Source organism: Mizuhopecten yessoensis, unplaced genomic scaffold (assembly GCF_002113885.1).
Source record: "Mizuhopecten yessoensis strain PY_sf001 unplaced genomic scaffold, ASM211388v2 scaffold5229, whole genome shotgun sequence".
Taxonomy (NCBI): domain Eukaryota; kingdom Metazoa; phylum Mollusca; class Bivalvia; order Pectinida; family Pectinidae; genus Mizuhopecten; species Mizuhopecten yessoensis.
Genome location: NW_018405944.1, coordinates 893591 through 909816, shown reverse-complemented (window position 1 = coordinate 909816; position 16226 = coordinate 893591). Strand labels below are relative to the sequence as shown.

General features: G+C 36.3%; 1 protein-coding gene across 9 annotated transcripts in view; it reads right to left on the bottom strand.

The window, feature by feature from the left end:
* LOC110450431 (EH domain-binding protein 1-like) overlaps positions 1–16226 on the bottom strand; it is a 92334-nt gene that overhangs the window by 53048 nt on the left and 23060 nt on the right. For 6 of the 9 annotated variants that reach the window (XM_021497951.1, XM_021497958.1, XM_021497953.1 and 3 more), the window contains 11 exons: positions 15240–15406; positions 14692–14740; positions 13413–14167; positions 12572–12620; positions 11035–11235; positions 9118–9262; positions 8465–8530; positions 6030–6154; positions 2737–2818; positions 1780–1847; positions 761–787 (listed from right to left, as the gene is read on the bottom strand). In XM_021497951.1, the coding sequence (XP_021353626.1) occupies positions 761–787; positions 1780–1847; positions 2737–2818; positions 6030–6154; positions 8465–8530; positions 9118–9262; positions 11035–11235; positions 12572–12620; positions 13413–14167; positions 14692–14740; positions 15240–15406 (1734 nt within the window). The remainder of the gene's footprint in view (positions 1–760; positions 788–1779; positions 1848–2736; positions 2819–6029; positions 6155–8464; positions 8531–9117; positions 9263–11034; positions 11236–12571; positions 12621–13412; positions 14168–14691; positions 14741–15239; positions 15407–16226) is intronic. The other 3 variants (XM_021497955.1, XM_021497956.1, XM_021497957.1) reach the window with 2 other exon arrangements.

Here is a 16226-nt window from a genome sequence, read left to right as displayed (position 1 = left end):
GTAACCATGATCAATAGAATCTCATTCTCCTTGTTGTTATACATGTATACAGACTTATCATGATTAACAGAATCCCATACTCCTTGTTGTAATTTACAAGACCGGTAACCATGATCAATAGAATCTTATACTCCTTGTTGTTATTTACAAGACTGGTGACCATGATCAATAGAATCTCATACTCCTTGTTGTAATTTACAAGATTAATCATGACAAACAGAATCTCATACTCCTTATTATTATATTTATATTCCGACTAACTTCTTGTTATACATGTATACAAATTAGTCATGATAAACAGAATCTCATACTCCTTGTTGTGATATCCAGACAAATCATGATTAATAGATACCGGTAATCAGTTTTTTTTTAAATGAATATATGGCATCGTCTTATCTTGATAGAAAATAGAATCTTACACTCTTTGTTGTGATATGTTGTGACAAAGACTAATCATGATAAACATATTCTCATACTTCTTGTTTTGAATGCAATTGTTGTCAATTAACAACATAATACAGTACATACTTGTTGTCAAATAAATATTTTTGGAAATCTTGAATATGGGTATCTATATATAGCTGCATGTATAACAATGAAAGATCAGCAGGAACCATCGTTCATCAACGCAATGGCTTGAAGGAGGCTGATGCAATTTTCACGTGGAAATGTGGTTGCATACAATTTCAAAGCAGAGGATTCGAATTGAATTAAAGATTGTATCATCATTCAGGATTTGCAAGGGTTATGCTGATATTACCAGATAAACTTCACCGTCAGCTTCAACCTAGAATGTATCAGCAACGAAAAAGATCAAACAATGGCTCTGATGTACAGGGTGTTGTTCTGTATGTTGTAAAACATCAAAGTTTCCCAAGTTTCCAGCTTGTTTCAGATTTAGACAGGAAACAGAATCTGTGTACATTACAGCTGCCACATGAGATCTAAACCAGGACATGCGGCAGTATGATATTATATAATACAAGTAAGTTATCCCAGCCTGATTTATCAAAAATTAACACCCAAGTCACAAGAGTTAATCTGACACCGATTCCTCCTCATGAAGCTTGCAGAAAAGGTTCAAAACTCTTTTTTTTTGTTTTGTTAAATGCGGCTAAAAATATAAAAGCTATATCTAGTTATCTATCTTTTTCTTAATTGGCAGTATGATAATTATGAATTTGTGTCTTTTTCATCTGCGTTGTGAACTATTTCACAAAGTAAAAATAATTATTAATGAAAAGATATTTCTCACTGTGGAATTCTTCTGTAACGGAGGATGGTATGTCACAGTAAGGTAGCATATCGTCTTAAATATTTGTTCAGGATTCCTGACCCCCTGCAGGCAAAACACTAGAAAATTCCCCGACTGAAGTTTTTCATACACAGAGTAATGCCCCCTTAATTAACTTAGACGAGCTGGGCCAGTGGACTACTACTACTGATCAAGTAGCTAAGTTTGCTACAGCTATTGTATTGTGATTGGAGGCCTTTGGTTCAAATCCCTGTCGGGCCCTGTCTTATTTTAACTTTTTATATATTTTTTTTCGTAAAGTTCTGCTCCACATTGGTTTCTTTTCAGAAATTATTTATTAAATTTAAATTATTGTAGTGCCACTTCACGATTTTCCGACTCATAGTTTAATTTTTTGCAGTGGTAAGAGGGATCCTTAAAATGTAATGCACATATTTTCTTCACATAAGAGAATACTTATGTTACAATACAAAACACAGGATTCTTAGATACAAGGGGAGGTAACTTGTGTTAGTATAACTCACTTCATTCCGTTTACTCAGCATCTCGTCAAAGTCCAGCGAGTCCCGCATATCTCCTGATCCTTCACTCCCTACAAACAACAAGCCATTCAGATTGATATGCCGTGTCTGTGCCCCACTCTGACCTTCAATGCACATGTCAAGTTTGGTTGATCTAGCACTTTAACTTTTCAGTGAAACTACCTGGTAACTTCAACGCAAAAACTTAATGTTGATGGAGATGCTGACAAAGTCAATGGACCATGAAAGGTAGGCCGCATTTGATGCATGTGTTGAGATGTACTACCTAAGATGCATCTATGGTGCAAGTTTGGTTGGTCTAACACTTACACTTTCAGTGAAATTAACTTAAACGCAAAAACTTAATGTTGACGCCTCCATCGCCGAAAAAGCAACTTGTAAGTCACATTTCCGCTACTACGTGGCAGTGAGACAAAAAAAGATCCTATTTAAAACTAACTTAACAAGTCTGTACATTTTCTAAGGCATGCACTGCTAAGAACAAGGTAATTGTATAAAATGCTTACTGGATATTGAGGATCAATAGATTTTTCAATCTGTTCCTGCTTTTTTTTTATAATTATAGCAAATTGTTTCATGTGCATCAGAGTAGGCTTATACAATCATGATCCCGCTGCTCCTGACAGAAGTTGTAACATTTGAGTAAGCAGTTGTTCCACACTGCTTCTTCTCAACCTGTTTTTGTTATCTGGGTAGTTACTTCATGTCTAATTTTGGTAACAGTAAAAGACCAGTGTCCCTAAGTGTTGTCCAAAACTCGCAAAAAGTGTTGTCGTTAGTCTAGCATCATTATAAACAATCTGTGCAGGTCTTCCATACTACAGCCTACATTTTCCTGTTTTCCTGAATAGCCCTGATGATGCTGATGAAAAACAAACAGTTTGGTCCCGAGCCTTTATATCATTTAGTTGTTTTCACCAATGAAATCCTCACACTTACCATCGACGGAAATTTCTCCACTGAAGGAGAGAGGCGATATGGGTGTGATGACCTTTCTCCCATTGATAGGTTTCACATCCTCCTGTAATAGACCAAGTACATATACAAAACTGGTTCTAGTTTTAAACAAAATTTAAAGAAAAGAATATTTTCACAAGAGAAAGTGAACATTTTTGTAGCTAATACAATCAAACTGTAATTGATTCCCACATTGTCAACAATATTATGAGAATTGACAGGTTCCAAGGTTATACTGACTCAATTTACAATACACAGATACGTAAACAGGATCTAATTGACAGGTTCCAAGGTTATGCTGGCTCAATTTACAATACACAGATACATAAACAGGATCTAATTGACAGGTTCCAAGGTTATGCTGGCTCAATTTACAATACACAGATACGTAAACAGGATCTAATTGACAGGTTCCAAGGTTATGCTGGCTCAATTTACAATACACAGATACATAAACAGGATCTAATTGACAGGTTCCAAGGTTATGCTGGCTCAATTTACAATACACAGATACGTAAACAGGATCTAATTGACAGGTTCCAAGGTTATGCTGGCTCAATTTACAATACACAGATACGTAAACAGGATCTAATTGACAGGTTCCAAGGTTATGCTGGCTCAATTTACAATACACAGATACGTAAACAGGATCTAATTGACAGGTTCCAAGGTTATGCTGGCTCAATTTACAATACACAGATACGTAAACAGGATCTAATTGACAGGTTCCAAGGTTATGCTGGCTCAATTTACAATACACAGATACGTAAACAGGATCTAATTGACAGGTTCCAAGGTTATGCTGGCTCAATTTACAATACACAGATATGTAAACAGGATCTTATTGACAGGTTCCAAGGGTATGCTGGCTCAATTTACAATACACAGATACATAAACAGGATCTAATTGACAGGTTACAAGGTTATGCTGGCTCAATTTACAATACACAGATTTGTAAACAGGTTCAATTGACAGGTTCCAAGGCTATGCTGGCTCAATTTACAATACACAGATTTGTAAACAGGTTTAATTGACAGGTTCCAAGGCTATGCTGGCTCAATTTACAATACACAGATACATAATCAGGATCTAATTGACAGGTTCCAAGGGTATGCTGGCTCAATTTTCAATACACAGATATATAAACAGGATCTAATTGACAGGTTCCAAGGTTATACTGGCTCAATTTACAATACACAGATATGTAAACAGGATCAATTGATAGGTTCCAAGGTTATGCTGGCTCAATTTACAATACACAGATACGTAAACAGGATCTAATTGACAGGTACCAGGGTTATGCAGGCTCAATTTACAATACACAGACACATAAACAGGAACTAATTGACAGGTTCCAAGGTTATGCTGGCTCAATTAACAATACACAGATATATAAACAGGATCTAATTGACAGGTTCCAAGGTTATGCCGGCTCAATTAACAATACACAGATACGTAAACAGGATCTAATTGACAGGTACCAAGGTTATGCAGGCTCAATTTACAATACACAGACACATAAACAGGATCTAATTGACAGGTTCCAAGGTTATGCTGGCTCATTTTACAATACACAGATATGTAAACAGGATCAATTGACAGGTTCCAAGGCTATGCTGGCTCAATTTACAATACACAGATATGTAAACAGGATCTAATTGACAGGTTCCAAAGTTATGCTGGCTCAATTAACAATACACAGATACGTAAACAGGATCTAATCGACAGGTTCCAAGGTTATGCTGGCTCAATTAACAATACACAGATATGTAAACAGGATCAATTGACAGGTTCCAAGGCTATGCTGGCTCAATTTACAATACACAGATACGTAAACAGGATCTAATTGACAGGTTCCAAAGTTATGCTGGCTCAATTTACAATACACAGATATGTAAACAGGATCTAATTGACAGGTTCCAAAGTTATGCTGGCTCAATTAACAATACACAGATACGTAAACAAGATCTAATTGACAGGTTCCAAGGTTATGCTGGCTCAATTAACAATACACAGATACGTAAACAAGATCTAATTGACAGGTTCCAAGGCTATGCTGGCTCAATTTACAATACATAGATACGTAAACAGGATCTAATTGAAAATCTTGTTTATACAAGTTTGTGGGCACATTGTTTTAATTTACCTGTTGTGAGGACATTGTTTTTATTTACCTGATGTGGGGATGGCCTTTTACTTGTCGTGAGAATGTTGCTGTGGTCAGATGTTTTACCTTGGGTACCTGTTGGTACATTGTTTTACCTGTTGTGTGAACTGTGTTTTACCTGTCGTGCGACTATGTTTTACCTATCACAGGGACAGTGTTTTACCTGTTGTGGGGAAAGATTTACCTGTTGTACATGTGGGGAGAGTGTTTTACCTGACGTGGGGACTGTGTTCTACCTGTTGTGATGATGCCGGACAGTGTTTTACCTGTTATGGGGCATTGTTTTACCTGTTGTGGGGACAGTTTTACCTTTTGTGGGGACAGTGTGTTACCTGTTATGGGGATTTTTTTTACCTGTTGTGGGGACAGTTTTACCTGTTGTGGGGACATTGTTTTACCTGTTGTGGGGACAGTTTTACCTGTTGTGGGGACAGTTTTACCTTTTGTGGGGACAGTGTTTTACCTGTTGTGGGGACATTGTTTTACCTTTCGTGGGGCCAGTGTTTCGGGGACATTGTTTTACCTGTTGAAGGACAGTGTTTTACCTGTTGAAGGGATGGCGTTTAACCTATTGGAGGGACAGTGTTTTACCTGTAGTCGGACATTATTTTACCTGTTTTGGGACAGTGTTTTACCTTTTGTGGGGATGGCATTTACCTGTTGTGGGACAGTGTTTAACCTGTTGTGGGTTTGGCGTTTAACCTCTTGGTGGGACAGTGTTTTACCTGTTGGTTGGACAGTGTTTTACCTGTTGGTGGAACAGTGTTTTACCTGTTGGTGGGACAGTGTTTTACCTGTTGGTTGGACAGTGTTTTACCTGTTGGTGGGACAGTGTTTTACCTGTTGGTTGGACAGTGTTTTACCTGTTGGTGGGACAGTGTTTTACCTGTTGGTGGGACATTATTTTACCTGTAGTGGGACATTAGTTTACCTGTTGTGGGACATTATATTACCTGTTGTAGGACATTATATTACCTGTTGTGGGACATTATATTACCTGTTGTAGGACATTATATTACCTGTTGTGGGACGGTGTTTTACCTGTTGGGGGACATTATATTACCTGTTGTAGGACATTATATTACCTGTTGTGGGACATTATATTACCTGTTGTGGGGAGGGCGTTTTGTCCTGAGACAACTGTGAGACCAGGTCAGTCCTCTTCACACTGAACTTCTTCAGTTTGAGGTCCAGTTTCTTTGGAAGCTCTCGGTTTGTTGCATCAAAAGTCACTGTAAACATCACAAGTCAATTTCATCTGATGTCTTTAACATACAAAATTTGCAGCTAAACAGTAAAATAAAATCTTAAATGAAGTAAATAACAGAACAAACTCAAAATAAACCATTCTGTAAACTTTCAAAAACACTTTCTTTACTCAGAAATGGTAATTTTCTGTAGATTTAAAAATTGAAGGATGATTCCAATTTGCTTTAAATTTTGAGCAATGCTTGCCTTGTATTAAAATATCTCAGGAGCTTGGAATTTAAAGATATGTACCAGATACCATTATTTTTATGGAAAATGATGAAAATATAGCAGACCTAAACAAAACACCATTTTTCTTTAGGGGTCCGGTGGGGAGTAAGAGTGGGGGTGCAGGGCAAAACAAATATAAGGCTGGCTGAAGGTCTGCTTTGTGAAGGAAGGCTGTAGCTCTCAACATGAAATGATTACAATCACTGTCTCACATAAAATAGAAACAGCAAATCCCATACAATGATATAAACCGCTGTCTTTAAACAGAAGCACATCAAATGCAGTCAAACAAACTTGCAGTGGTCTAAGGGAAGTAACTCTTCACAATCACCCTCATCATTCCAGCCACTTCTAGACTTGATCTAGTTGCCCCACTATCCAGTCAGGCGACAGATAAGAGTTTTTCAATAAAAATCAGCTATCTCACAATTAGGCCACTTTAGCTGGGAACAAAGTTGGCTAGATTGTTGAGTATTAAGATACCATGCATGCTAACTCTTATTTGATTTTAAATAATGGTTGTTAATCAGTTTCATATATATGTTATATTAGTACAGTATAAAATTGTATATGCATGATTTGTAATTTTCATTTTCCCTAATAAAAAACACTGAAATTTCTTTTTTTTAAAGTTAAACATTGTGTTATTCTATGATATTCTCTATTATATGTAGTATAATAGTATTTTTTTAGTATAAAACATTTTTGAAATTCAATGAGTCGAATATTTTTTAACATTTTAGCTGTGGTACTGTATACCTGGTAATTTTTGCAGAAGTAATACTTTCACGCTTTTTGCAAAATGATTCAACAGCAAATTCTACAATGCAGTGATAATTATCAGCTCAAGGCATTCATGTCATGTCTAGTTTGAGACTTAAGACAAGACTAACACTTTGAAATATTAGAGTTTTGCTGCTCGGCCAATTTTACACTAAAACTGAAGGGGAGGCCTTTACATATACATGTTTAAAGTTACAGACACAACTGACCCACACTGAAAATGTAAACTTCCTGACTAAAACATAACAACACAGCAAACATTCAAAGCTGTATATAGTATTAAAAATGTTAATAAGATGAAATGTTCTGACATTAAATCTTACGAAACTGAGATTTGTCTAAGTTCGGTTTTAATTTCAGTTAGTTTACCACCACACACCATAAATGTATATTATTATAGTAACACAGTTAGCGAAGGTTAGTTTAACAACTCTAAGTAACGCGGGCACCACATGGTGTAACATCTCCAGCTCACTGGTCCCAAGATTGCCATATGACATCAAAGGATCTCGCTCAAAATGCATCAGTTAAGAGATAGGAATGTTATTTTCCTTTTTTTATTTTGTTTTATATAGAACCGCTTTAATTTTTAAAAAAACAAGGGAAAATTGACCTATCAACAAGTTTAAAGACCCGTTTCTCCAAAAGCATTCCTGAGCATTAGGGAACCATCTTTATTTCTTGGACACTTTTATTTCTATCTCCCATTTTTAAATATTATTACATCATTATAGCATTGTGATGTGATATTGTTACAAAAGGTCATGAAATATGGTGCTTTAACATATTCTTCCACCACCAAAGTTATTTTCTCATTTCTATCATCATATGAAATTTTCTTTTTACTTAAGTCCTTGTGTATTTCTTTGTGACGAACTAAAACAAAATAAATTAATTACATAATAATAAGGAATAAAATATTGCAAATGTGACTACACAAATTTGAAGAGACTGCTGTGTGCTATTCAGCGACTGGAATGGAAGCATGCCATGAGTGTTTTAATGTAAGCAGGGTTAACAAGCTGTGTCCATCACCCCAGCTATACAAGGGGAGACAACTGTCATCCATACAAAGGGAGACAATTATTGATCTCGTAAGAGGAGACAATCCTCCATCTTATAAGGGGAGATAATTATCAACGCCTCATAAGGGATGACAACTGTCAACTTATAAGGGAGAATACTTTTCACCTTGTAGGGGAGACAATCCTCTATCTACAAGGGGACTCCAGCTTACAAGGGGAGACAATCCTCCACCTGATAAGGGAAGACAATCTTACCACTTTTCATCACAAATAGTTGTGAGGATGTAATTCGCTTGGCTTTAGGCCTAGGCTTCCTTATAACTGTGGTGCCCAAAAGGTCACAAAAAATGAGAGGAACGTATACAACATGAATTGGAGTTACAGTCAAACAAAACAAACACAGAAATAACCACATTCTACAGTAAAACAACAAAAAGAATATTTTTCCATGAACTGCATAGCAACTATAAACATATTGCAGAAATGTGATCAGAAAGCTGTACAGCAGACTATTTGACAAGAAATAAAACTCAAGCACAGAAGCATGCAAACTTTTGAATCTATAAAATATCTAATAAATATACATTTATTGTAATTATCTAAAGTCCTGGAACAGCTGCAAATATGGTGCACAAACTATCTTTGGTGAATATGTAAAGCAAAACTGGTGATAAGTCTGAAACAATACCCCTAATTTATCAAAGACTTAAGTTTCTCACACCTGTGTTTTCTTCTTTGAAAATAGTAATAGTAAATTTTAGTGCATCAATTCAAATAAAGAAAAACGTGAACAAATATGTGAATCAAACCATTATACATGCAAGATTGCTACTTCTAATTAAAACTTTACTGAACATTATCAGTTACTACGACAACACAGAAGGAGACAATGACACTGATGATCATACCTGACTCTTTGTCTGTGTCCAGTGACCCCTCGGAGGCTGTACTAGATTGTCGTTCTATGGATTTTGTTTGGTCAAGGCTGGCCCGAGCTTCTTCTATCAACAACTTCGCTCGCTCTCGTAATCGCTTCTGTTTCTCCTCATTACTCTGCAAGAAAGTTTCAGTTTCGTAAGTGAAGGATCTTGAATCTTCTTTGCAGAAATCTATAATGGTGTATTTCAAGAAAGTCAGTCTTGATCGAGGATTTGATGATGCATATGAAAACTACACAAGAACCATGGATAAGAAACACTGAATGATTTTAACTGCGATGAGTCTTAATGATTCCAAGATGTTAAGTAAACAAATCCAAGGGAGATAACTCTAACACAAATCATATGTATAATGCGTAAGGTAGTCACGGTCCATACAGACTTTTCTATATAAAATTTAAGGTGTTATCAGCTTTTTCAAACACTATCTTGCAATTTTTAAGGTCAAAGCTATCAGAAAATGGGGTTGAAAATTTCTGATTTTTGTGTAAAGACACTGTTATTTATAAACAAGAGGCCCATGGGCCTTAACGGTCACCTGAGTTCTGGTATATTTATACAGAGAGTTGATTTTTGTTTTTAAAACATAAACAGAAATATTATTCAAAGTGAAAAAAACACACAATAAAACCACCTTATTCAATATCTAGCATACAGATTTAAGACTGAAAAGTATTTGAATCTAGCACCTCTGATTCTAAACAAAGAAAATGAATACATTTTTAGCACACTGACTCCTTTGGGGGTAGGGCTGGCTCAAAATGTTCAAAGTATCAAACTGTCAACTCTGGGTTAAAATTCCAATCAAATTATCAACATGTAATTTTCAAAGTATCATTTGCCATTATAAACGATAATAAATTCCCCCCCTTCCCCAGGGGTAAACGTGAGACCATAGTGTCATAAAATTCACAATATTGGTAGAGCACCTTAAAACCCTTCCATCTATGAAGAGTATTTGATTCTACCATATCTGGTCTTGAGAAGAAGATTTTGAAATTTCAGTCAACCCTTTTTGGCCCAACCATCAGCCCCTGGTGGTCAGTCAGGGCTGAAATGTGCATACCATCAAACTACTATCCAATACTGATAATGCTAACCCAAATTGAATTACTTCCAATGGAAATCAAACAAATGTTGGTCAAAATGTGAATTCCCTATATAAACTATAGTAAAGTTTACCCCCTCCCCAGGGGGAAACGCGAGACCCCAGGGTCATGAAATTCACAATTTTGGTAAAGCCCCTTAAGACCCTTCCATCTATGTAGAGTATTTGGTTCTCCCATATCTGGGTCTTGAGAAGAAGATTTTTGAAATTCAGTCAATTCGACCCTTTTTGGCCCCGCCCCTCGATCAGGCCCCTGGGGGCTGGGGACCGTATAATTCACAATTTTGGTTGACCTTTGACCATGGAATGTTTTTGCAAAATTTCTTTGAAATTGGTTCGGGGTTTTGGAGAAGAGGTCGAAAATGTAAATTGTTTACGGATGCACGACAGACGACGACGCATGACGACGGACAAAAGTCGATCGCAATAGGACACTTGAGACTTTGTCTCAGGTGACCTAAAATTGAAAAAAGATCTAACAAATCTAAAATAATCCATTACCTCTTTATAATAATTTTGTATCAACATGATACTTTCAAATGTCCTATATTAACAAAGTTCTGATAAAATCCTCCATAAAAAAAGAATACATAAATGAACCTGTTTCCAATGTATATTCCTGCATTTTCTAAGAAATAATCAGTAAATTCTTGCAATTTTCCAAGATAAACCTAGATACATCATTTCAAGCACTGACCTCAATTCCAGCATATTTTATGGCCTGTATAAACAATGGAATTTAAGATTAAACATGTATTTAGTAGTCTATGCAGGCCCACCTGTGTTGGACTAGAAGGTGAGGGAGCGGAACTTGTTGACTCTTTTTCGGGAGATCTGGGAGCCTCCTTTGGCGTTTCCTTCACTGGGGACTTTGGAACAGGTCGTACGGGCGAGTCAAGACCAGCATCTTTCCGTGCCTGTTCCAGCAGCAGCTTCGCTCTCTCCTTCAGCTCCTCATGGCGAGATTTACGATTCGTTGGCTACAACACAGTTCACCAATAAGAAACCATTCATGAATCACAATTCATAAGTGATAAAAATAAATAAATAATCTTTATTTAACGTCTTGTACATTGTCAACAACAAACATAAGCCCTGAAGAGCTTTTATTACGACGCCGCTAAGGGAACAAATGGTGTTTAAACCACAGTACCATAAGAGGGATAACAACCAACCCTATCAGACATCACTTCCATTTTCCGCCACCACAGGGTATCGAAACGAAATTCTTGGGAGAGTGAGTGGTCTGAAGCTCACGCTTGATTGCATGCGTTAGCAATCACGGCTACTGGGCCACCCACGTGATAAGTGAGTAGTGGTTTATACATTAAAATATAGTTCATTTACGTATGAACTACTGTTCAGGGCTACCGGAGTTACCAAATCAGTGGAATTACCATGAACTCATTCAACCCTGAAGACACATTTACACTCATCCAATTCAAAGGTTGGAATAGTTCATTATAAAAATTCAGGGGTGAATGAGTATAAGGTAAGGGGGGCCATGCCACTGCATCAATTATAATCACAGAAGAGTTCCAATCAATAGATTTGTTGACTTTGAGTATTCTCCCTTCTATATAAAAGATAAAACAACCAACGTAATTTCCCCTGTAAAGTTTTGCATTTCCTTTGTGAATTTTTTCATTTCCCCTGTAAAGTTTTTCATTTCCCCTGTAAAGTTTTTTCATTTCCCCTGTAAGGTTTTTTCATTTCCCCTTTAAAGCTTTGAGGCCCAAGAATTGGACAATCATTTTGATGTTGTGCTATTGTAATTCCTGTAAGACAACATTGCTTAAGTAAAGAGGCTTCGTAATGGAAAGGTCCTGGGTTCGACTCCAGCAGTTTTCCTGTTTTCCTATAAGCTTTATAATTATTTTTTCAAGTTCAACCACAAAAAAATCCTACAGCTACATTTCACAACGGTGACAATGGTAAAAAGATATTTTAAATTGTACCCTTTACTTGGTCTCATTCACCCCTGAAGACACATTATTTTTTTATTTAGAACTCTTCAAATTCAAAGGTTGGAAAAGTTCATTATGAAATTTCAGGGTGTGAATGAGTTAATGGGTTAAGACAGTTCATCAATTAGTGAACCCTGACCGTTTACACTGTTAATTAATTGTAAATTTCAAACATTTTTTATCATTTGATGAATAACTACCATTTGTGAACCGCTTTGAATGACCTACGAACTAGGTTCTGGTTGTGATAAAGCAGTTTATAAAAACCTCAAATTATTATTATTACCAATAATAACCAGTTTGAAGGATAAGGCCATAGTTTATCAATCAATGAATGATGGTCACTCACCTTATCAGGAGTACTGGTAGCCACTGGCTTGTCAGTAATACTTTTATGTCTGAAATGTAAATTACAATATTTAGCAATTGTAGGTGACATTTTGTACATATATGAGAAATGCCTTGGATGGACGGATGGTCGTAGGGTAAACCTATAGTCCCCTCTGTCAGTGTTGGTGGTGGACTGTTACGTATACAGGTCTAGAAAATACTTTTGAATACCACTAGTCAATTGGGGTCCAATTTTTATTAGATCATGTTCAAATTTCCTAAGCAGTATCAATTTTGACTAGAACCACAAGTATAGATGGAGATTTCACTAGTCTCAAACTATCGGGCTACCCTTATCGTCCTGTAATAATTTATCAATCTGTATCAAAGTCAGCATAAAACAAACATAAATGTGTAAACACATATATATATGTATACAGTACATATAAATGAGTTCAAGTATACTTTCGTACTGTATATATGTTATCATCATATAGAATTAGCTTTAAACATGTTCCTACAATAAAATTCAAGCACTGAAAACATGGAAATTTAAAAAGGTTTACATGAAATATTCACAATCATAACAGTTCCCTTAATAAAATAGCTGATTTGAAGATTGTTTTTTTACCCAAAATATTTTTCAAATTTGATTTCAAAATCATGGGATTGATAAATATAAGGTCTATTTATGTATGACAAACTGTGAACATTAACTTGAATATCAAGGCAATTTGTGATCAGCTACCTATATTTATATAATAATTATCTGATGAACTACAACGTTAACCCTACAAAGAGAGAACTTTCCGTAAGAGGAGGAAATCCGTAACTACATGTTCTCCAAGTGATGTACTTACACCTCGGCTGGTGTGCCACCTCGGGAGGAGTGGGCACTCACTGAGGGACTAGTGGAGGTACTGGGTATGGAGGACCCGGCCTGGGACCCAGCATCAAGTCCTTCACTGCTCATATCCTCATCGTCATCCGAGTCAGAATCAAACGGATTATACAATTGTTTCCGCGTCATCACTGGTTTCTTGATTGCGGAGGAATCATCTTTAGAAGATGCAGGAGAATTATGTTCCTTAGGGGGAGAACTGTGTTTAGTCACTTTTAAATCTGCTGTAGAGATTTTTTTACGTTCAACTTTGTTAACACTTTTGTCTGTGTCACTGTGGGAATCGGCACCCGGGGTGCTATCTCTACTGTGTTTTAGTTCAGAAACACTAGAATCAATCTCTGGAGTTTTCTCTTTACTAATTCTCCTCCGCCTACCCCCATCTACTGCGTCTCCTCTACAGTCCATCTCCTCTCTGACAGGAATATTTTCCTTGCTGGGCGAATGTTGCTTAGCAACCTTTGGCCGTGCTCGGTCACCATACATCTCGTTCGAGATCTCAGCCTCAACTTGAAGGTCCATTTCGCCCAGAGTGTACGTACTCTCTCTGGTGTTGACACCAATTTGTTGGATCTCAAGTGTTTGACCCGTGAAATAGACACGCAGCTGGTGGAGGTATGTCATCACAGCAAGCTTGTCAGGGACCTGGAGCAGGACCATGTCCGACGGTTCTATCACCCGCGGAATTCCAAGCTTGGCTGTAGCATCAAAGGCCTGTGATGAAACCACACAAAGACTTCAGAAAATCTATACATATAAATAACATACATCAAATGCACAAAAAGTACAAAATACTTAATAATTTTTTTTCAAATCTAAAGTAGAAAGAGATAAAGAGTCATTGCAAACTCTTGGGAAATCACTTCAAAATTCTGAAGGTTACAGTTCTGGAGAATGTTCTATTTTCTTAATGAAAACCTTATTATAAACTTATCATATTGATCAATAATGAAAGGTAATTTCAGTTAACCCTTTCACCCCTATGTAACTTTAGTAGACTCTACCATGCATTGACCTGGATGAGTCCATTATGGTCTACAGTGGTGAAAGGGTAAGTTTTTTTAAGGATTTTTGATAATTCTGTATATCCACAGTGGAACCTGTCTAATCCAACACCCTGTGAGACGTAACATGCTGTTCAGTTTAGATAGGATGCATGATTAAATAGATTTCCTTTGGTCGTTTGCATTGGAAACCTGATTATGGAACTATATGAAGACCTGGGTGGTGATACTCACAATTTTATTGTTTCCTTTGATGTCGTGTGAAGCCAGGGACTTAAAGTTTCTGTAAAAGTTTATTTCATTACACATTAGTATCAAATTTCCTGTAAATGTGAAGATGGATATTTAACTATACTTTTTAACATTATTGATGTGTATAACAAATTCTTGTTTTAAGGTAGAGAGTCCCAAGTACTCTGTGTTGTGTCACTAATGAAGAAAAGTTCATACATGGATTTGTTTCTCACTATCATGTGAATATGGGGGATACAAATATTTATTGAGTGTTAGGTCTGTAGGCAGGACTTTCATATCAATATAGCCAAATGCAAATAAACCTTAAGCATGAATTTTTAAAACAAAGAATTATTCAAATATTTGTTTCACGATAAACAAGATTTCAACAGAAGCATTTCCTGATAACCTGTATATGGGATTTTCATATATCTATAGCTAAATGCAAATAAACCCGAGGTATGCATTTTTAAAACAAAGAATTATCAAAAATATTTGTTTCCCAATGATCAAGAATTCAATAAAAAGGATTTTGAGATCACACTCACACGAGATCAGATCTGAAATGATGCACTATTGCACAGAAAGCCATGCCGTTCCTCCACGACGTTGTCAGGTTAGTGACCTTGACCCCTTTGTAACCTTTGGTGACCTCTTTGCACCAGTCAAGTAGGTTTTGGCTGGAACTGTTACTGTTGTGTGTAGGAGACTCATTCTGAAATCGAACAATTCACATTTATTCACTCTCTACTGGAGTCCGATATATCGGACAAAATCTTTAAGACAAGATTTCAATCGAGAAAAAGGTCGAAGAAATACCGTATCTAATTTGAAGATATTAATAGAGAAATCTCAACTCTCTGGATAGGACTCTTGGATGTCGAACCATCTATATTATTGATCCTCATTAAAGATTGACACATAGAATATAACCCTTTGGGTTCGGTTTTCATTATTATACTTTCAAGGTAAGAAAATGTTCTTATTCAGTATTTTTACATCTTAATAGTAATTTTACCTAACATTTGTGGATTGTGAAAATAATTCGTAATTTACGAAAGTTCCTTTTTTTTTAAATCTTGACTCCGACTTCCAGTGCTATACTTGTTAAGAGTCAAATCCACGTCATACTTGCCAAATCTCCAAATTTTGGACCGTAATATTGAGCATTTTCAACCAGTGAATTTGCTAAAATATTCCTTTATTCTAACGTCTAATGATTTTACCTGAGATAACAGCTCAAAAGATGCCATTTAAAAGTGTTGTTTTTCCCTATGGTGTACATACACACATTTTATTTATGCTTTTAATTCTGAGAATGTGTAATATCCCCCATGGAAATTTAAACAAGAGGCCCAAGAGGGCCTGTATCGCTCACCTGAATATTTAAGCAGTCATAGCAAAATATTCTCATTAAATATTATATTGCACTAAAAATATTTCCCTCGCAAACTTTGTTGGCTCCATCTTTTGAAACTACCAGCAAAATATTATTATAAGATTCTATGCTTTTTGATTCTTCTTCAGAAGTTGCT